At 50.8% G+C, this 21919-nt stretch overlaps 1 protein-coding gene across 3 annotated transcripts in view; it reads right to left on the bottom strand.

The window, feature by feature from the left end:
- Positions 1-5854: 5854 nt before the first annotated feature.
- The window catches only part of mao (monoamine oxidase), a 30809-nt gene continuing 14744 nt past the window's right edge, over positions 5855-21919 (bottom strand). For 2 of the 3 annotated variants that reach the window (XM_061692440.1, XM_061692441.1), the window contains 12 exons: positions 13175-13279; positions 12995-13086; positions 12348-12489; positions 11092-11241; positions 10176-10335; positions 10002-10098; positions 9660-9713; positions 9526-9583; positions 8922-9019; positions 8745-8856; positions 7416-7478; positions 5855-7342 (listed from right to left, as the gene is read on the bottom strand). In XM_061692440.1, coding sequence (XP_061548424.1) covers positions 7193-7342; positions 7416-7478; positions 8745-8856; positions 8922-9019; positions 9526-9583; positions 9660-9713; positions 10002-10098; positions 10176-10335; positions 11092-11241; positions 12348-12489; positions 12995-13086; positions 13175-13279 — 1281 coding nt within the window. In that variant the 3' untranslated portion in view covers positions 5855-7192. Of the gene's footprint in view, positions 7343-7415; positions 7479-8744; positions 8857-8921; positions 9020-9525; positions 9584-9659; positions 9714-10001; positions 10099-10175; positions 10336-11091; positions 11242-12347; positions 12490-12994; positions 13087-13174; positions 13280-20399; positions 20604-21919 lie in introns of those variants that run through there. The other variant, XM_061692442.1, reaches the window with a different exon arrangement.

Raw genomic sequence — 21919 nt, 5'->3', positions numbered from 1 at the left:
ACGCACGCGTGCAGCGCGTGCGAGTCCAGCAAAGGGGAGCTGATGTGTGCGCGTGGAGGTTTCCGCAGGGCGCCGATCGGGCACACGGAGAGCGCCAAGGGTTGCGTCTCGCTCTACGGCAGCCGCCTCCTTCCGGATAACGCACGCAAGGTCCGGCCGCGACGCTACGTCCGCTTTCAAGGCGGCGCCACGAGGTCCCACCGCTATCGGTCGGCCACGGCTCCAAGCGCGTACGGATGGCGCGAACATCTGTCGGTCGCTCACCGGTCTTCTGATGAGCGGCGCGCGCTCGACTCGGCGTGGGGGTGTTTGTGTTCGGCGACGTGTCCGCCGCACGCGCCGCCCGGAGCCATCCGCAACGCTCGACAAGTGTTGTATTGTCGTGTTTCGAGTGCTGCCTCCACTGGTGAAAACGCTTTGGTTTTTCGGCGCTTGCTTGTGTTTTTTTCCCCACACTTTGGCCTTCGCTTCCCCTCCCCTCGCTCTGCCCAAGTCGTCATGGTAACGAAAGCCCTACTCGGCCTCGGATGCGAAGTACGGCGCCGTAATTCTTCTTCTTAGTTTGACGAAAACGCGTCACACACGTTATGCGGACGCCTCGGAACGCTGGGATGCTCTTTCGCCGTTTCCCCCGGTCCTATTTTATCATTTGTGCAAAACCGACACCTCGCGCAGCGGAGAATTGGGGTGTGACGCTATCGATACGGATGGGAAGGCCTTCAAAAATTGCGCGCCATAAAACCGCAGCACAAAATCGCCATCTCAGACAACAGCAAAATCCATCCAATACTTTCGAGATAAAAAGATTTGAGATTTTGTCCCAAGCCGAAATCGACCTTGCCCGTGCTCCGTCTACGCGCGAAAGTGCGAATGCCGCCAGAAGAAACGGCTTTTCAGTTCTACGCGCCGTTTCCTCGGCCCTTCTGTGCAAGCGGATCGCTCGGAAGACGTCGAAGGGAGTCTTGATGTCGGTGGTGGAGAGAAAAGAGGAGAAAGCCTCGATTTCCTCCACAAAAATCTGCTGAAAGCAAACGAAGAGCATATCGGGAAGCGGCCTGATTTGTTGCGGTTTCTCACAATGGCATCTTCCAGACAAATGCAGTTGTGCGGATAACGCGTCCAACACCCTCGAAATGTCTCCGAACGGCTTCCCTTTTGTGTTCTGACGTCAAATAAGGTCCCGTATACTCGCGGCGGCTCCCCCCTGCGATGCTGCGCGCTGCAACCTCCAAACGGGAGTCAACATTCAATGAATAGCGCTCAGATTTCCCGATTCAGCTCTTGCCTCGTATGTCACGCGGGGGTGCCTAATAATGAGCTCGCAGGGGCGATGCCGAGGAAATGACGTGGCGGGCGCGCAAAACGGATCAGTCGTTTATTTGTCTTTCAAGAAAACAGCGGTTGAAAATAGCATCGATTACCTTGCCTCTTATGTTTGCAACTGCACCGCGATCCGTGGACAAGCGTGAGACTTGCTACACACGCCAGTAACGATAATACAAATGACCGTATAGCCAAATTGTCCATAGGCGGGAATGGTCGTTTGTCTCTATCCGCCCCGCCGTTGGCCGACGACCGAAGTCAGCTGGGCTCGGCTCCTGCTCGCCCGCGACTCTAATGGGGACCCGTGCTGTAGAAAATGCGCGCCGCGCTTGAATATTCCAAGTTGGAACTTCAAAAGGCGAATGAATTTCACTGTCGTCGGTGTGCGCTGCCGTAAGAGCGTCTCAGTGGGCTTTATCTCCGAGGACCGCCTGGAAAAAGCGCCTCCTACAAACACACACTCGCAGGCACTCGCCACATAACAGCCGCAGCGCCAGCCAGCACACACACGGAGGCGGCTTTCTTGCGCTCCGGCGGGCCGCGATGCCGGCGCTTCGACGCGGGCACAGAGTCGCCTTACCGACACAGACAGACTGTGCGACGACGCGGTAAGAAAATGCAATGTCGGCTTATCGCAAAGTACGGAACGCCGCACGCGGTATCGATACAGTACGCCGGCATTGGCTAGCGATACCGCAGCCTTCCAACGCAACGCGATCGTTGCGAAGGAAAATGGGAAGTCGCTTTTAGAATGGCGGCACGGCGGACGAGCGCTTAGCACACCCGCCTCGCGGTTGTGAGGTTGCGGGTTCCAATCCGACCTCGCCTGTGTGGAATTTGCATGTTCTCCCACATCCCCAAAACGTGCGCGCTATGTCGATCGAAGACTCTAAATTGCCCGTAGGCTTGTTTGTTTCTATGTGCCCTGCGATTGGCCGGCGACCGGTTCAGGGAGGACCCGCCCCTCGCCCGAAGATAGCCGGGATAGGCGCCGGCGCGCCCGCGGCCCACGTGAGGAGAAGCGCTCGGGAGGTCGAAGGGGGGCAAAGAAAGCAGAAAAGACGTGAGCGGGGCCCTCGGCGTGTCGTGGACGCAGGGCCCGCCGCCCGGCCTCGCGGTTTCGCTTTTGGGTTTGGATCTCGGCCGTGGACTTCGGCGTCGGGAAGACGGCTTTGGAAATGTCGTCGGTTACGGTTACAAGTTACACTGTTGAAAAGGGAAGAGTCGTGTCACTCATTCAGCGACTTCCTCAAGGCATTCGAATGTAACGAAAAGGGAATCATGGCAATTTCCGAAAGCAACTCTCATTTAACGACACATTTTCTCTCCGCAAAGTAACACATAATAATTCTGTCAACTGTGTAATCAAATGACATAATGCCATTCCATGTAACACCGGTGGAGTTCGCACGTATTCACCCTCAAACAAAAACGACGCCGTCCACGGTCGCCGACTGACTGGCGACCGGTCCGGGGTCTCGCTCGACGCCGGCTGGGGCAGGCTCGGGCGCAAACGCGACCCGGATGAGGGACGCTACTTGTACTTCTTTTTAGTAACTACTTCTATGAAGTACACAGTGTTGAGTAATACCTTCGCTTTTCTGGTTCTGTCAGGCGAGGTCACGACCCGATCGCGGTAGCGAAAGTCAAGGGCGCGAGTGTCACGTGATCAACGGAAGGCCGTCACGCCGTCAGCCGGGCCTTCGATAACGGGCCGCCGTCCGGGAGGCGGGAGCGGACCGCCGCCGACCCGCGGAGGACGGACGGACGGACGGACGGACGGACGGCGGGCCGTACCGTCGCCAACGCGTTCAAAGATAAAGTCCGTCCGTGTCGGTCGGTCGGTCGGATCGAGAGCCGCAACTCGCAGGATGGATGGCTCGCGCGGTCGGCCGGGCCAGTCGAACGGTTTGGCAACTCGCCTCCGACCCGAGAGAGGCTCCAAAAGTGGAAACGGCTCAGAAGGATTTGCCCCGTGACGAGCGAGAAAACGCATAACACGTACTCGAGGTTCGAATAAAATAAAATCGAATCAAACGGGTAAGAAAATTAAATGAAGACAAAAGTTAGTCATAAAAAGAGCAATAACGTCAACGATCAAAGAGCTCAAAGGCCACGGAGAAGAGATGAACGCGGCGCTAACGAGGGAGCCCGGCGAACATGCCGAAGCGGTCGAGATTTGCAGCGGCGACGGAACGGGCTCGCCGAGCGCCGGCGAGCGGCCGGGACCCCTCGACGTCTTACCCGAACCGCGAATTGTGCTCTTGAACGGCAAATCCCGAAGGAGAATGTCGGGCCGTCGGCTCGTGACCGAGCCAGAGTCCAGACTGCAGCGGCGTGACCTGAAAAAGGCCGCTCGTGCTCGGAAACCCGCCGTTTTTGGGCCACAATATCTCCGCAGAGATGTGAAAGACTCGTCGCCGGTTGTCGAAAAGGCTCGATTTCAGTTCTGGCCCAACCCGTTCTTAGATTTAGGGAGCCGTTACCTTTTCGCACGGGGCCAGGTAACTTTGAATAGGTTTTTCTTTCTTAATATAAATGAAATCAGCATTTTTTTAAGTTCACTTGGGTTATATTTGTCTGATATCTACATTTGTGTGATGATCGTCAACATTAAAAGTGGGGACCCTGGGTGTCAATACTTTCCCCCGGCACTGTATGTGATTTCCGGGCGACCAGTTCAGGCCACCAAATTAGGCGGGATGGGCTCCGGCTCGCCCGCGACCCCGAAGAGGTTAAGCGGTACGGAAGGACGGCTTGAACAACATTGAAAGTCGCGGAACATTTTACGGCATATCGCAGACCGTCCGACTCGGGCGGTCTGATTTTTCTTAACCCAGCCCCCGCACGCCTCCCGCTAGCTACTGTTGCCGTCTCAGAATCCAATTCCCACGCGTGATGGATTGAGAGGCAAATTGACAGTGTCACATTTCATATCACAGCGAAGCGCGGCGAGGCCAGGAGGAGCGCTGCGGCGGAATAAAGAGAGGCGGAGACGAAAGCGAGCGAGCGAGCGAGCCCGCCGTGTCGCAGCGCATCGGAACGGCCGAGTGCGCCGTGTCGGCGCGCGATTGGACGAGCGTGGTGCGCGCCCACGCGGCACTCGCGATCAGCGCCGTCAAGGTGCCGGATGTCAAGTACAGAAAACGTGACTGAGCCCCGCCTCCGCACGACGTACGAGGGGGCCCGCCTGCGCGAACACCACGATGGCCGCGATGCCCGGGTTACCAACTTTACACGGCGATTGACAGGAACGTGTGAGGAATTAATCGCAATGTAAAGTTAACATCAAACTGCAGTCGGATGCATTTGTGAAGCACAATCAGCCAAACTCGCCCGTCGACGCCGGCAAAGCAGCATGAAGCTCCTCAACTCACTGCAACATAGTTCCTTGGCAACGAGATGCCACAAGACGGTGACAACGCAACACGGAGCTCCTCGACTCGCCTTCGACCTGAGCGCACAAACAGCGAATAGGCGAGTTTCGAGCCCGTAACGAAGGCTAGTTGTTGTTTTTGGTTTTTTTTCTGGCGAGTCTGCGGGGGAACGAGCGTCGACGAACAAGCGTCGTCTCCCACGGACAATTTTGAGGCTTTGACGGCCGCCGCACGGGAAGGCCCGGCCCGAGATTCGGACGCTCCCCTGCTGCCATTTTAATGAAGGATGAGAAACCAGCGAGATTTGCCATCATGCGCAAATGCCAAGCTAACAAAGTGTATTTCTACTATTTCCAATACTGGATAGTGCACATTTACATTTTCAGCTGAAATTGAAAAAAGAAGAAATTGAAAAAGAAGAAATTGAAATTGAGAACCCGTCCGATACAATTCCGTTCATTTGTCATCTTCGAAAACTCAATCGGATTCATTCCAATGACTCATCTCCTGGATTAGTTTTAGAGGTGCACAGATGGAATTTCGGGTCTAAAAATGCATTCGATGATGAATGAACGCAGACGTCTGCGAGTCAAAGAACGTTCGATTGGAAGTGGCCGTCTGCTGCCCTCCAGCGGTCAAAATGAGAAGGCGCCGGCACCGAAAGCTCGGACGGGCTGCGGGAAAGGGGGCGAGCAGGGGGGGGGGGGGCGTCCCTTTTGACCTCCATTCGATTCACGCAACAAACGCGCCAAAATAGCGTTTTTAGAGGCCAGTGACGGCGACGTCTTGCTTTCCTTCCCTCTGCGAGCCATATTGTGACCTCTTTTCACAAACAGACAACAGCGCAGAATTTGTCTCAGTGGCCAGTTGAAAACGCTCAACAGGCGCCGCTTTATCCTAATCACACCTCGGGCCTCCAGGGTCGGACGGTGGGGGGGAAAAAGGGGGGTCGTCGAGTTTTGAGTCGCGCAGACGCTTCAGAGAATCATCAAATAACAGCAATTTGAAAAGCACGACAATTTTTCACATAAAAGCACAACTGACAACTTCCTACGTACGACTTTCCCCGAGACGTGCACAACAACAAATACAAACACACAAACAAATGTTTTTTTTCCCCCCCCTACAATTACTGATTCTTCAAGTGATGACAACCCATCTTTTATTCATCATTTACATTTATGACAATCCAAAAACTTAAAAGATGCATAAGCTACATTCTGGGTTAAAATGTGTCCGATGGACAGAATAAGAAGTGCCCTTTCGAAGAACATCAAAAAATGGAAAAATAGGAAGCGGTGTAAAAATGTTCACAATTACTGCGAAGGAAATACATTCAAATGCTTGCATTACGTTGGGCAAAATGCAACCTTAACAAGCAGCCATACAGCACTTACTGCAATCAAGTCAAAATAGTCATCATATTTATCATGTCCCAAAAAAAAAAAAAAAAAAAGAAATCATATTCACATCCTATTTCCCCCCTACATCTCCATTGGTTATGTCATGCAGAAGATACACGTATGGGCCACTGCTTTTGTTTTTATTTGCTCGATCATGTTTTATTTATTTATCCCAAAGGAAATTCTGGAATTGACCAATGTTACCCGACGCCAATAAAGTTCTTCTAATTCAAAACGAAGAAACTTCGCTCCTGCCATAAATGGAGAACGAGTCATTTGTAGCGCAACATTTTCATTGAACAGATAAAACCGCATACTGTTATTTGACCGCTAATATGAAGATTCGGGAGAAGACGAGTTGCGCCCGTTAATTTGAAATGATTCTTCCTATTTTTTTAGCGGGATTCAAATTTGGTGCAGAGGACCACGCAGCCCTATCCTGCACTTTCATTGGCCAGCCTGCATCTGGGGGGTGTGGCTCAGTGAGAAGTCAATTATTGTTCTTCTTCTTATTTCCATTATTTCTTTATTTTCTTACCCGCGTTGCCGGGCAGAACGGCGGAACACGAGTTGGCCGAAGGATTCCGTGTTCGAATTTGGGTTCTCTGGCTTCATCAAACCTTCCCAAAAATGCGCTTTTGAGGTTAACGGAGGAGTCGAAACTGTCCCTCGGTGTGAACGCTCGTTTGCCCGAACTCATTTGCAGCCCGGAAGAGGACAAAGGATGGATGAAAGTGCATTGTTTTCATTAGTACGTGTTGACAATTACAATAAAAGGACAACAAAAGAGCCACGCTCTGTCTGCGACGAATCACCAGCTGTAAATTCACACTTCGTACGCACAAAAAGCGAGCAGGATCAGTTCAAAAAAACAAACCAACTCATGCATTCGTGTAATTGGCATGGGGGATTAATGGCGACGCACGTGCAGATGGATGCGTGTTATCACGATAAGAGCTATCATCCGTGTAGCTTAGCCCGTTCGAATAGTCGTCTTCAAAACGTAGCGCGGAGACGGCGGCCGCCCCGGTCGTTTCCCCGCGCAAAGCGGCGCTCGCCGACTAAGCACACGAACGCGGCAGCGGCTTTCTAACGCCGCGGGAGGAGGAGGCCCTTCTTGTAGGCGAGCACGCCGGCCGCGGACAGCAAGGCGAACGCTCCCGTCAACTTGAGCAGGCCGCCCACCGAGGGCGAGTTCCTGTCCCAGAAGCTGGTGGGGAAGGGGCGCGCCGGCACATCCTGTTGGGACGCAGACCACGGGCGTCGACCGCGTGTCGTTTACGTCAACACATTCGCCGGAGATTTCTCTCACCTCGGACTCCGGCTCCGTCTGCCAAATCTGGCTGCGGTGGATCTTTCCCATCGCGCACAAAATCTGCAGCACAGGAAAGAGCGGCCATTGCGCATTAGGGGCAATGATCCATTTCTCGCGAGTGTATCCTTTCACTTCCTGCTTCATTTCAAATTCTACGAGGCTCTCAATCTACGCCGCTGCGACCGCTTTGTTGTAGGATGAGTCATTTGTCATGAAAAAAAAAAATGCCCGTTAAATAAGCTATTGCGGTGTAAACAAAGTCATCGAATGTAATGCAGCGCAACGTGACGTGCCGCGACGAGAAGCGGTGTCAAGTAACACGACCGAACCTGCCTGACCGCCGTTTATCCAGCAAATGTGCCACAACGCACAGACAATGTTGTTTCCGAGGCAACCGGACAGCGTCGGGATGAGGCAAAAGCTTACAAATACTCGAACGCCAAAAGTGTCGCACAGATGACTGAAGAGGCACAAAAAGAGACGGCACGGCATTCCAACAAAGCCCGTTCGGTCCTCCGCGTTTGCTTTGACGGGACGCGCGAGGGACACACGAGACGTGGAAGCGTTGGCTAATGACTGTCAGGTTCCGGTATTCCGGCGTCAAAGTGAATTAAGGCGGGCAGGAAGTCTTCCGATCCCTGGCGATAGCGAGGGATCGCCGCCAACCTCGTTATGTGGACGATCGCGTGATGCTAATGAGGTTAGCGTGGTAGCAGGTGCTCCGGGAGATTCTGTCAAGCCGTACGTAATACTTTGGGTCTTATTGGACATGGGGGATTCATATCATGTGCATGGAGAAAGACAATTTGATATGGGTCCCAGCAAAGAGCCTTGCGTGTGTGTGTGTGTGTGTGTGTGTGTGTGGGGGGGGTCTTTAAGTCCCAGCAGTGTTACTTTTAAAACAAGAAAGAAAAAAACCTTTTTGAAATGTAATATTAATGCTGATACGCCATATGAAGAAACTCAGTGAGGTCTGACATGTGGCAGGATTGCACGGAACGGCGCCGTACCGCATCGTCCGGGAAAGTAGCATTGAGCGTTTTGTATCGTACCGCGCGGCGTTGCATCGCATGGCGCTCCATCTGTCTCCTGCGCGCGGACGTATTCCGTATAGTGTGGTACGCGCATGCGTTACGGTGACACACGACTTCGATGTCGCGACTGCGCATATTACCGTTGCTTGACCATTTTTGGAAGTGCAATACAACGGCCCGTGATGCTGGACTTTTTGCTTTGAGGTGGTATTTGGCGTCAAAGCTTCGAGAAGCACCGAGGTGGGCGTGTTTTCGGGGCGGTTGTCCGAAATGTCGCGGAGTGCGTTCTGACCTCTCTGGCCGCCCTCTCTCCAGCCTGGACGGCGCCCTCCATGTAGCCGCTCCACTCGGTGGCGGTCTCGGTGCCGGCGAAGTACAGCCTGCCCACCGGCTCCCGCAGCACCCTGCCGGGACCACGTCGACGCTTTTCAACCTCGGTTTGGCTCGTTTAGCCGCTCCGCTCGCTTACCTTCCGAACTGGGTGAGGATGCCTGGCGGGAAGTAGGCCGTGTAGCACCCGCCCGAGTACTCCTCTTCACACCAGTTCTTCTCCTCGTAGTGGATGGCCTGGAGCGCACACGGAGGGCCTGATTTACTAAGATGGCGCTAAATTGCGTGTTCACTCAGTCGGACCCGGTGGCGGACACGCGGGTATTTCATTTCGTAAGAGGCTTTTACGCTTGAGATATCGCTGACGGTTTTCACCGCGGAACACCGGAGAGGGTAAAAGTCCCAGACGCGCCAAAGTGCTCTACGGGTCGGCCCGCGCTTTACCCCGAAGAATTCCAGTGTAGACGCCGGCTTCCTGGACTTAAGGGCTCTACAAATGTCAGACACAAACCCGTTTTACAGACGCAAAGTCAGCCACGGCGATTCGTCTCAGCTTCGATCGATTCGGTTTCGCGTGCTGAATCCGTGACCGGTTTTTGGAGTACTCCTCCCAGAAGACGCAAAATGAAGTTTGCAGAGTTCGCCGTGTTCGGCAGACGCAGTCGTGGGTGTCGATCGTCTTTCGTAACATCGGGGCGAAATGACGGCGGTCTCGCGGAATGGGTTTGGGATCGGAAACTCACATGCAGCGCTTCCTCAGTGCCCAACACTCTGGAGAAGCTCTCGCAGATCCTCTTGAACCTGAAACACAGTTCGGCATGCAAGCGAACGTGTGAAACATCTTCGTGTCGATCCTTTGTCACCGTGGCAACTATACCTCTCTTCCTTGGTGAGGCCGCAGAGCCTCCTGCATTTGCGGGCCAGGATGAATCTGCCGGAGGAAGGTACATGATTTCAGAAGCACCCTAATTGTAATATTCAATTGCACGCACAGTCCGCCCAGCGGCATGTGCGCCACGCCGGGGGAAGGGCGCCGACTTTTCCCTCCTTCGACTTCATCTACGAAACACCTTGCCCGTCTTTCTGTTTTACAAATCAAACGTTAGCCGCTTTTCGTCCGGTCCGTCTTTCCCGGTCCCGGATTCCTTATACGAAGTCGGATTGCGACGTCGACTGGATTTTGGTTTCGGTTTTGTCCGGAGGCCTCCGGTATAGTCACCCCATAATGGCCGGCACGGAGCCGTCGGGCTTCGTGTCGTCCAGCGTCAGTCCGATGGGCGCCCCCTCCTCCTCGATCACCATGCTGCCGCACAAACCTGGAGAGGAAAACAGAATCGGGAAAAACCACACCGACGCAAGGAACGGCAAGTCCTTCCTCCCTTGTTTTCCTCACCCTTCTTCCTCCAGAAGTTCTCTTTGTAGTACACCATGCACTTGATGACCGAGCCCATGGGGACGCGGTGGATGAGCTGGTTCCTCAGGGGGGGCAGCTCGGGGTTAAAGTGCATCTTCAGGTTGAGACCAGGAGGGGTGGCCACAATCACGTACTTGGCCTGAAAAAAAAAAAAAAAGCCAGCAGATGGCAGCGACAGACGGTTATTGCGCTTGCACTTCTGCTTCCTCCAAAGACAAAAAGATTTGTTTGCCAACAATCGGCGCCAGGATACTGGCGGGCGGCAAAAGGGGAACGAGCGCTGACCTCAACTGAAAATGACGACGAAACTTTTGCTTTTCCTTCCAAATGAATCCAGCGAAACGCGTGGGCGAGGAGGAGAAACAGAGAAAACGGAAGATTCAAGCCTCCGTCGTCCGTTTCGCATCGGCATATATGAGATGTTTGCTTCGCTTGTCTTTATTTGACCAATTCAGCAAAACACATTGGCTAGCCCGCCAGCTAACGTCAGCGCTCATGCAAAAAATGACAATGAAGGTCTCGGCCCAGAATAACAAACGGCGGATTCCGTTGCGAAGAGTACGACGTGGCTTTCCAAGCCGAGCGCTTTATTTCCGCCGTCCACGAGCGCGTCACTGACCAATATTAACGTCATTAATCTGAGAGACAGGAAAAGCAAATCGTTAGCTGACATTGACTATGTCAGACTTTCCGCCGTGTTTATTTTGGAGTCAGTCTGCCCGTTGCAATGTAAGTTGCGGTTGGCCACGCGTCTAACGTCGTCTTCATCTTCAGTTCAAACGACGGCGCTCGAGCCGCGCGCCCCCTTCTCTCAACGGCTCCGCCTCGGTCAAACGATTCGTTTACGAGCGCCGCCGCGTCTTTCGCGAGCCGCAAGCGCGACGTGACGGGCTACCGTGTAGATCCGTTTATCCGTGGTCTCCACCAGCACCGCCTCGCCGCTCTGGTCGATCCTGTAGACCGGCGATTGCAGTTTGACCCGATCGCCGAGTTCTCCGGCCATGCAGTCGCTGATCTGACCCGAGCCGCCCACAAACTTCCTCTCCTGCACCACGCCGACGTAGAGAGAGAGAGAGAGAGAGGTTACATCGTGGCATTCATCCACTGGGAGTCTTCTCCGAATAACAATAATAGTCACACAAAACGATATAATAGAGTGTAGAACAGTTGTAATATTCCCGAAATAAAGTCACACTGGAATGGGGATGTAGTCGTCACGTTATATTTGCAACTAATCGTACCTTTTTAGTGTTTTATTGCCGTCAGGCAAGCCGCAATCACGATTGGTACTTTCTGATATGCGGCAGCACTTTATTTTATTTTATCGGCACTCGCCCTTTCCAAGGGCGTTGTGCAACGTTGACCTTTTTGTTGTCATGTAAAAATCTACACAGTAAGATAAGAACCTTTATGAGCACCGCAATGTGGAAACTTCCATTTTGTTCCCAGCAGCAATCGTGAATACGTAAAATCAAAAATAATCGCAAAAGGACACAGAAAATGTTGCGACTGTATGTGCTCAAGCACGTTAACATTACACACGTTCGCCTGTACGCAGTGCGCAGGGAGGACGGTGTCTTTGCGCCGCTGTCTTCTTTGTCGAAAGAAAATCAAAGACAACCCTTCCGCTCGCATCAACTAGCCAATATTCCGATCTTGTGGCAGGAAGGAACGGCGGAATCTTTCCTTCACACAGCGCGGTTATGACCGACTATATTGCGAATGAATAGCCTAGAATTGTATAATATGATATGGTTAGAGAAAAGAGACGAGAGACGGTAAGATTTTACCTTCTGTTCCGCATTTTGAACAGTTTCAATTATAATGACAATTAAGTCCGGAGACAGAGGACATTACAGCAAAAACATAATACAAGATAAACAAACGGCCGTGTCTATTGTGGTGTGGGAATTTTGAAATTCATGAAAAATGACTTTTTTCATTCTTGAAACATGACAGAAAGCAACACAAATTGATTCTGAAAACGGTTTTTGCAAGCCGAACGACTGAGAACAGAAGCAGCGCTCGGATTGGCCGCTTGTCGCCAGGCAGAGTCAAAACGACGTAACGGAGCCGAACGGCTGGGACTGTCCGCTTGTCGCTAGGCAGAATTGAGCGTGAGCGTGCGCAGCGGCCCGGTCGGCGTCATACCTGTCCTCCGTTGGTGGTGGAGAAGATCCTCATGGTTCCTCCCGACTGCTTGACGTACCACAAGAACCAGAGGGCCGACACCTCGTGGGGTTCGGAGGTCACGTTCACGTTGACGAACAACGTGGCGAAGCGGCGGGCGGCGCTTCAAACGCGCGGCGGCGCCATTTCATGTGAAAACAGGAAACTCGTTTGGCTTTTTCTTGAGCTTTCGGCGTTTTTTTTTGCGACACACACTCATTCCGAAAGAAAACGGCGGCGTGAAGCGAGCGCACCCGCGTTCCACTTTTTTACGTTGAAGATGTTGAAGTCAGACGTGGGATTGTTTTTGTCTCCATATTTACTGGTTTGGTGTTTAAGACGTGCGGGTCCATTTTCTCCACCTCAAGACAGTTAAGAACGTTACCGGGCGATCGTTTGTCGATCTTAATATTTGCAGCGATTCGTTTCTCGATCCATTTGGAAGACACGTTCAAGTCAGCGAAATGACTTGTATTCCACTTTGATACGAACACTTCTCGTATGGCACATTAGAAGCTTAAAGTCATTCGCGTGATTCCGGCTGTTCCAATGTTACTTTTAGCATTGGCCGTGCGGTTAACGCAGCGTAAACGAAGCGCGTCTGCTGTGTTGCGAGACGGCCGCGTTACCTGGTCCAGCAAACGTTCTCGATGAGCTGCCGCATGCTCATCTTGTCCCACTCCTCGGCCCGGGGCGCTCTCCAGGGGGCGTCTCTGGGGATCTGGAGGCAAAAAGCAGAACGCCGCGCGTCCGACCAGAGCGCCGCACGACGCGGGACGAGCGAGGACGAGCGAGGACGAGCCGTTCACCTCCGAGCCCATCTGGTCCAAGGTCCTGAAGAGATTGGTGAAGTCCAACTTGACCACGGGGTTCCACATGGGCGGGAACGACGCTTTGAAGGAGGAAGACTTGCCCTAATGGACGCAGTGCGTACCTGAGTTTGGGATTTCTTCTCATATCGTTTCATGTTACTCGTCGGTCACATTTACTATTATTATTATGACGGTGATTATTATTTGTACTTTCTTCCGGACAACGAGCAAAGTGTCCTTCGGCATGCCAGAAACATTTCACGAGCTGCCGCGCGATTTGGAACGCCTTCGCAATCTCATCTGCTCAAGTCTTCACAGACATTCGGCAACTCGGGGCGCTCCTGCCATCTAGTGGCTGGAGGCCTTCGATTCTAGTTGGAAAATAATAGTATCGATGCACAATTGTTATTGGGATTGCTTGTATTTCATATCATTGACAAATCATTCATATACATGTATTATAATATTAAATGATGATAAGCTTCGTACCTTGGTAAGGTGGATGATGCATGACGATCTATGTATTTTAGATATATTTTAATCAATAAAAAGCTTATTGCTTATAAAATAAACACGACAGTATTTACGACGTTTAAAACCAAATCTAAAGTTATATATATATATTTATTTATAAAACACCTATAGGCTAAATGCAGACAGCATCGTTGTTGACAAATAATGCCACTTCAAAATAATATCCTGTAACATGTTATATATAGTATATGTGATATCAAATCACAGGATATCTTTTACAATATATTTTTAAACAAACAATATGTATCAACAGTATTATCATAAATATGTAGTAATATACTATGTATGTATTTGTAATGCCAGAAACCTCATAGTACGGTACAGGTTTTTCGTCTTTGTTTTCCTCAATGAATAATAATGCTTGATTAAAATAATAAAAGCATAAAAGCTTAAACAAAATAAGAGGACTGCCACACAGAAAATGCAGAGAAATGACCGCAACAAAAACATGGACGGACACACAATGCGCTGTTGTCGTCGTTTTTTTTTTAAAAATATGATAACGTTGTTTTTAAAAAAATGTTTTTAAATGTGTTTTGTGTTCTGTCAAAGCACTTTAGCAAACATGTTTTTAAAGGTGCTACATAAAGAAAATAGTGATTGCTGTATTACAACGCTGCGGAGCAACCACGTCAGATTCAATGCAACGCTCGTCTTCAATATTCGCACCGGGTTTTGAACTCAACTGAGAGACTGTTAATGGGGCTCGCTAGGTGCTGCTTTTTTGGTTCGCAACAGAGCAAGCGCGTGGGCTCAGCGGGTCACTCTTTCATGTGCGTGCGTCAACCGAGGCGATGACGCGTCGGCTTACGTGCCCGAGGTTAACCCGAGCAGCTTCGACGTCAACCGACGTCGCAAATTGGACGTCGTGACTGAACTTTTGTCTGCTCTTGAACCCGACACGCCGGTTTGCTCATTGATTGTCTGGATGGCACGCACGCACGCACGCACGCAAAGGCGCTGCTAGCTTGAATGGCAGCCTGCGTGATGGCGCCCCCCCCGCGGGTCGACGGTGGACGGGAGGTCAGCGGGGGTCCCAATAGTACGTCAACGAGGGGGCGAACTTGGCACGTGCCAATTGGCGCCGCCGCATGCGGTACATTGTGCGAGCAATGACGTTGGCAGCTTTCAACTCATGACCGTCATCGACATTGGACTTGATCTTTTACGGCAGGGGCGGGGAATCTTTTTCTTACCGAGGGCTCAAATAATGCGAGGACGCGTCGCGGAAGGAAAAGGTAATACTAAAATTCAATAAATTAGTATTTGAATTGAAAAGAAAAAGGATCTGTTCAACAATATTTTTGAAAGACGTTTTTCAGGAGCCCGAGTATCTGTAACAAAGTTGTGCCAAACAGCAAAATATATGATATGGCAAATACGGTATCTCATACCATCAATGTACCATTGATGGTTCGCCGGGACAAATCAAGTGACAGTATTCGATGGTTTATGCATGACCTGTTTTTCCTACAAACATATAATAATTGCTTCATTTTTCAGGAATAGCTGGCTTCTCAATTGTCCTACAATTCTGTGATGTATAATATAAAACAAATGATGACAAAATACAAATTGAGATGAGCTCCAAAACATCTTCAACTTGACTTTCTTACTACTTTTATGACAATTGTGCAATTGTCGACCTTGGACCTCTTTCTCATCACGCACGCCTTTTGATTCAAAGTTTACACAGGGACAAAGTTTATCACAACCGCACTCGTTCGTGCTTATCTTTTTATCGGCTCTTTTTTCCTCCATGAAGATGAAAGTCCTGCATTTCCAAATGTTTTCCCGTGGAAAGCGTTCCTCCAATTCATTTGCTTTCTCTGAAACGCAGCATTTCCCCCCCGAATGGGACTTTTTTCTTTTGATGGAAAAAAAATGTGAAAGTTTTACGCTTTTTCTTCTGATAAGAAAGAAGTAGAAAAACAGGTACAGTCGCCTATCTCACGACGAACTCCAGTGGAATTTGCAGGCTTGACGGTAGAACGAAATGCACGGGAGTCCACCCTCTTCCCAAATTCAGCGATTTGCGTTTTGGGGGGAATTTATCTTCCGTTATTTGCTGACAAACTCACCTATTTGCCATTTTTGTGCTGAGGCCAAAGCAAATCCTTTTTTACTTTGGTGCCTATTTGTGGCATCATAAGAAAGCATGTGGAAGTGAATTGAGGAGCTTCGTGTCGACAAAAGTAGATGCCATTTTGTGGCGTCTATAGGCAAGTCTAAACCTTCCGGGGGCGCCGTGAATTACGTTGCCACACGGCGCGGCGCCCATCCTCCGCTACGGTCGACGTTTCAATTTCGGGTCGCGTTTCAAGTGCCGCCGTGGCGGCGCGTGTCGCGAGCGAGACGTCGAGCGTGACGCATGCTGTTATGAAGAACAGCAAAGGTAAAGTAGAGGTGCGGGGTGCGGTGTTTATGGTGGCAAGGAGGCGCCACGCCCTGGGATGAAGCGCTCCCTCCCGCTCAGCACAATGCTCGCTTGTTGGGAGCTTTTCATCCATCTTCAAATATGTCAAGAGCGTTTTTGTTTTTTGACGTCACCGCTCCCCCGTTGGCCTGCCACCGCTCCTGACGGCTCGCTTTCGGGTGCGAGGGAGCCGAAAACGCTGACTTAGGGCCGGCGTGTCGCCAGCCAATCACAGCGCAAGGATTCATTTTTTGCATGAATTCAGTTTTAAAAACAATTTTTGAGATTTGTGCATGCTGTTCTTTGAAAGAGTTGGACATCCTTTTTTTTTTTTTTTTTTTTAACGGCGGCACGTTGGGCGACCGGTTAGAGCGTCTGCCTCACAGTTCTGAGGACCGGGGTTCAATCCCCGGCCCCGCCTGTGTGGAGTTTGCTTGTTCTCCCCGTGCCTGTCCGCTTTCCTCCCACATCCCCAAAACATGCGTGCTAGGTTCATTGACAACTCTAAATTGCCCGTAGGTGGGAATGTGAGTGCGAATGGTTGTTTGTTTGTCTGTGCCCTGCGATTGGCCGGCAACCGGTTCAGGTTGTACCCCGCCTCCTGCCCGATGACAGCCGGGATAGGCTCCGGCACGCCCGCGACCCGAGTGAGGAGAAACGGCTCAGAAAATGGATGGATGGATTTTTTTTTTATGGTCTTGGTCTCGACTCCCAAAAGGGGAGTTGTGGTCCGAGATTGCGCAATCTTGACTCGCAGTATTCGAGAGGTTCTTACGTGACGCGGGAATGTCCGGCGTTGCGCTCGACTCCGACGCGCGACGGCTCCACAATGTGGCGTGCGTCTGCGTGAGTTTTATTGGGTGTTGTTAACGATTTCCCTGGGCAGTATTAAAGACGATCTTACGTTTTGTCTTTAACGACGATCCGCGTTCCAGCGCAGTCAGACATACGATCGCGACACAGAGTCGACTCGAGTGATTCCATCTTTAAGTTGTTGGGAGTCAAGTAAGTCGATAGTCCTTTTTTATGTCGTTTTAAATGACAGTAATATTACCAAAATGCTTTTAAATAAAGGACATCCGAGTTGTCCACTCTTTGCGGGACTACTATATAAAGAAGAAACGAACGATTAAAAAAAAAAAGAGCAGATTACAGTGGGTACGGAAATTATTCAGACCCCCTTAAATTTTTCACTCTGTTATATTGCAGCCATTTGCTAAAATCATTGAAGTATTTTTTTCCCCACATGTACACACAGTACCCCATATTGACAGAAAAAAAAGAAATTGACATTTTTGCATATTTATTAAAAAATGAAAAAATTAAATATCACACAGCCATTGCTGTGACATTCCTATTTAACTCGGGTGCTGTCCATCTCTTCTGATCATCCTCGAGATGGTTCCACACCTTCATTGACGTCCAGCTGTGTTTGATTGTACTGATTGAACTTGATTAGGAAAGCCACACCCCTGTCTATATAAGACCTTACAGCTCACAGTCCGTGTCAGAGCAAATGAGAATCGGGAGGTCAAAGGGACGGCCTGACGAGCTCAGAGACAGAACTGTGGCGAGGCGCAGATCTGGCCAAGGTTACAAAAAAAAAAAAATTCTGCTGCACTTGAGGTTCCTAAGAGCACAGTGGCCTCCTTTATTGCTCAGTGACTTTAAAATAAATAAATAAAAAATGTCTTTATGTCTCAAAAGTGGTCTCTGTCAATTGACCGACTGTTGTCGTACTAGAGCGGCTCCAACTGCCGGAGACAAATTCCTTGTGTGGTTTTTTTGGATATACTTGGCAAATAAAGATGATTCTGATAATCCTTAAATGGAAGACGTTCGGGACGACCAGAACCCTTCCTAGAGCTGGCCGTCCGGTCGAACTGAGCAATTGGGGGAGAAGACCATTGGTGAGAGAGGTGAAGAAGAACCCAAAGATCACTGTGGCTGAGCTCCAGAGATGCAGTCGGGAGAACGTTCTAGAAAGTCAACCATCACTCCACCAGTCGGGGCTTTACGGCAGAGCGGCCCGAAGGAAGCCTCTCCTCGGTGCGAGACACAAAGCCCGTATGGAGTTTGCTAAAAAACACCTGAAGAACTCCGAGACGGTGAGAAATAAGATTCTTTGGTCTGATGAGACCAAGATGGAACTTGTTGGCCTTAATTCTAAGCGGTATGTGTGGAGAAAACCAGGCATGCTCATCACCTGTCCAATACAGTCCCAACAATGAAGCACGGCGGTGGCAGCATCCTGCTGTGGGTGTGTTCTTCAGCTGCGGGGACAGGACGACCGGTTGCAGTCGAAGGAAAGATGAATGCGGCCCAATACGGGGATATCCTGGACGACGAAAACCTTCTCCGGAGGGCTCAGGACCCGAGACTGGGCCGAAAGTTCACCTTCCAAAAAGACAATGACCCTCATCGCACAGCTAAAATAATGGAGTGGCTTCAGAACAACTCCGTGACTGTTCTTGAACGGCCCGGCCAGAGCCCTGACTCAAACCCAATTGAGCATCTCCGGAGAGACCCGAAAATGGCTGTCCACCGACGTTCGCCGTCCAACCTGACAGAACTGGAGAGGATCTGCAAGGAGGAATGGCAAAGGATCCCCAAAACCAGGTGTCAAAAACTTGTTGCATCATTCTCAAGAGAGTGCTTCTACTAAATACTGAGCAAAGGGTCTGAATACCTATGGCTGTGTGATATTTCAGTTTTTCTTTTTTAATAAATCTGCAAAAATTTCAAGAATTCATTTTTTTTTCTGTCAATATGGGGTGCTGTGTGTACACTAATGAAGAAAAAATGAATTTCAACGATTTTAGAAAATGGCTGCAAGATTAAAAAAAGTGACAAATTTAAGGGGTTCCGAATACTTTCCGTACCCACTGTAGCACGCGGCGATCTGATGTTTGTGACGATGGCGCAACGGAGCGCTCCGACGCCGTTGGAGCGACCGACTGTAAAACTATAATGAGGTGATACAGTGTCGAATAAAAAGTCTCGTGGCCAACGAGTGGCGTGAACGAGCGCGGCGCTGACGGCCGCAGGCCACAGAAGCTCGCTGATAAGAAACGCCAGCGCCGCCCTCTCGGACTGCAGTCTGCCGAGGAAAAGCCGATTAGCGGCGCGGCCGCAATGACGACGCGAGGCCCGTGCGCGTGTGCCGAGTCGCTACTAGTCCGCCGAGTTTCCGCGGCAGCGATTGCCTTCCGGGTCGCTGGCAGTCCCGCAAGCCTTAAAGAGACAGGCGCGCGGCTTTCTCAGTGGAGGCGCAGCGAGCTAAAGTTGAACTGTAAAAACAACAAGATAGGACAAATAATATGAGCAAATGAGTGGAGTGGTGATTGGGACTCTCGCGCGAGTCCGCTTGAAAAATGAATACCGAATCATAATTTTGGCGTTCGAATCAAAACGAACCAAAAGTACACATTTTATTCCAATGCTACAAAGCCGCATAACTTACGTTCTTTACCTGCGCCGCCATTTCGACTGACGGCGTGTTTTAGCCGATCGCGTGGATGACGGAGGCGAGACGGGATCTCCGCGGAACGAGGCGCTCGATTTCCGCGACCGCGGTTCAACACATGGTGGTGAATGATTGACGAGAGCTAGCCGGCTACCGCGAACTAGCGGCAAAGCTAACGAGCCGGCTCAGTTGCAGAAGCAGCTGTCGCCGGCCGGCGCGGATTTTCGTGTTTTACGGGACCGAGACGGCGCCTAACAGACCACGGCCACGATGCGGCCGGGAATCCATTTGAAAATAACAACGCGACAGATGCATAATGCATAATGTGTCTTTTCTGGTATTGTGACCAAATCTGCCAACCAGGATTTAACCCGGGGGCAAAGATTGGTTTTAAATAATCCGATTAGATTTTCATTTGCCGGACGATGACGTGTTATTATTTCAGAAGAAATAGCACAAGGAGTAAGCATCGGATTGTGACTCGCTAGTCTTTCGTCGTGTAATATTGCCGTTGTCGGGCAGAATCCTCGCATCTCCGAAACCTTTGCTGCATCATTAACATCGTATCATCAAAGAGACCAAAGTCATTTTCAACACTTTTCATTGACCCGATAATTTGTCAAATTATCAGACCCACATGGAGACTGACCCGTAAAAAAATACGAAATTGACCAAATTTGGACTTAGATGTTTGCCGCTCGACAGTGACGATATTCGGTATTTAGCTTATTTGACTTTATTGAAAGATAGAGCAGAACTCATTTGGCGTTTGTGGACATTTAAATGAGTAAAAAACATTCACGTACCGACGTGCAAAGCCTTTCCTGTCGCTGCGGTTATGCAACCAAATTCACCAAACACGAGCAATCGTTACATGCAAAACGAGCAAAAATGGTGAATCGCGAAATCAAAACCTGCATGAAGTTGTCACTACCGTGACTCTGTTACTACTTTGTACTTGCTACACGGCTCCGTCTCTGTGCTCGCACACATGCAACGCGACGGTGCGCTGAGCTTTCGACGGGGGCCGCTGCCATGGAAACCGGCCAGGAAGCGACGAGCGGATGCCGCTGCGATAGTCGTCAGGGGAGACGGCGCGTCGATGCAAAAGCAGCCGCGTTTAGTGCAGTTGGCCGCATCCTCAAAGTCTGAGGGTTCGGTGACCCGAACGACATCGCCGACATCCGGATACGACGCCCGCGCCGGAGTCGGTCGTGCGAGTCAAGGGCCGCAAAATCGAATCACGTGGAGGGAGAAAACGTCGGTGTGCCCAGTCCTAACGAGATATGGAAGACAAGCAAAAAAGATGGGATCTCTCTTCTTTGAGTGCTTTCAGAGCCAATCAAAGTAACTGCATCGTAGCCCCCAGGCAGAGATTGGCATCAGCACATACTGCAGGAGAGTACACATGGATGGACGGAGGCTTTGTTTGCCGCCTGCGCAAAATCCTTTCAAACGTCTTCTTAGAAGAGCGGAGGCTGTTACCGTTGCTTCCTGAAGGCGCCGTGCCCACATATCCCGAAAATGTTGTTCGTAGAGTTCAGATCGTGTGCAGAAGTTCGCAAAAGAGCGTTGCAGCATCAAGCACAAAATTACAATCAATTATATTTTGGAGTGGAGCGCCGCAGGGAAATGTTTTAGGTCCATCCGTTTTTTAAAAAGGTCTCGGAGAAAGGGCAGCGCTGACAGCGTCCAAACCACGGTGCACTGCGTATAAGCGCCTCTGCCTCAAAGTTCTGAGGTTCAGGTTTTTGCTTTTTTTTTAATGGGCTGGTTGTCCCGTGTACGTTTCCCACTTTGTGCCACTTTCACACGGCGAAGCGGCGCACGAGAGGCCCCGACGGCAGCCCCGACAACTTCTGCGCCTGTGCCTGCCGAACAGAACTTGCCAAAGCGGGACTTGTCTGAAGAGCACGGTCCAAGCGGGTTTCTCCGTTGCTCTATTTTGACGCGACGTCAACTAATGCAACACAAAGAGGCGTGCGCAGCGGGTCTCGGGCTCTTCATTTTTTCCCCACACGTGACTTGGCGAAGCGTCCGACGCCCTCGACGTTCCCGTTCATCGTGCGTCCTCTGATAGAAAAAAAATCTTCTATTCTGGAGTTTTGCCGCGCTCACGTCAAAAAGCTCCTCCAGTGGGAGCGGGGCCGGCGGAAGGGATTCGGAGTTCTACTTTGGCAAACGGCAAGGGGAACTGGAGGAAGGCACAAGAACAGCGGTGTCCCACGATCCTGAACTCCCCGCTCAGCCTGAAATACGCCCCGAAGCGAAGCGCTCTCCCTGGAACTACAAAGCTCCCAAACGCGTTTCAACTCCGAGTTGCTGC

Source organism: Phycodurus eques, chromosome 12, assembly GCF_024500275.1.
Source record: "Phycodurus eques isolate BA_2022a chromosome 12, UOR_Pequ_1.1, whole genome shotgun sequence".
Classification (NCBI taxonomy): Eukaryota; Metazoa; Chordata; class Actinopteri; order Syngnathiformes; family Syngnathidae; genus Phycodurus; species Phycodurus eques.
This window is presented reverse-complemented; position numbering and strand designations above follow the sequence as displayed.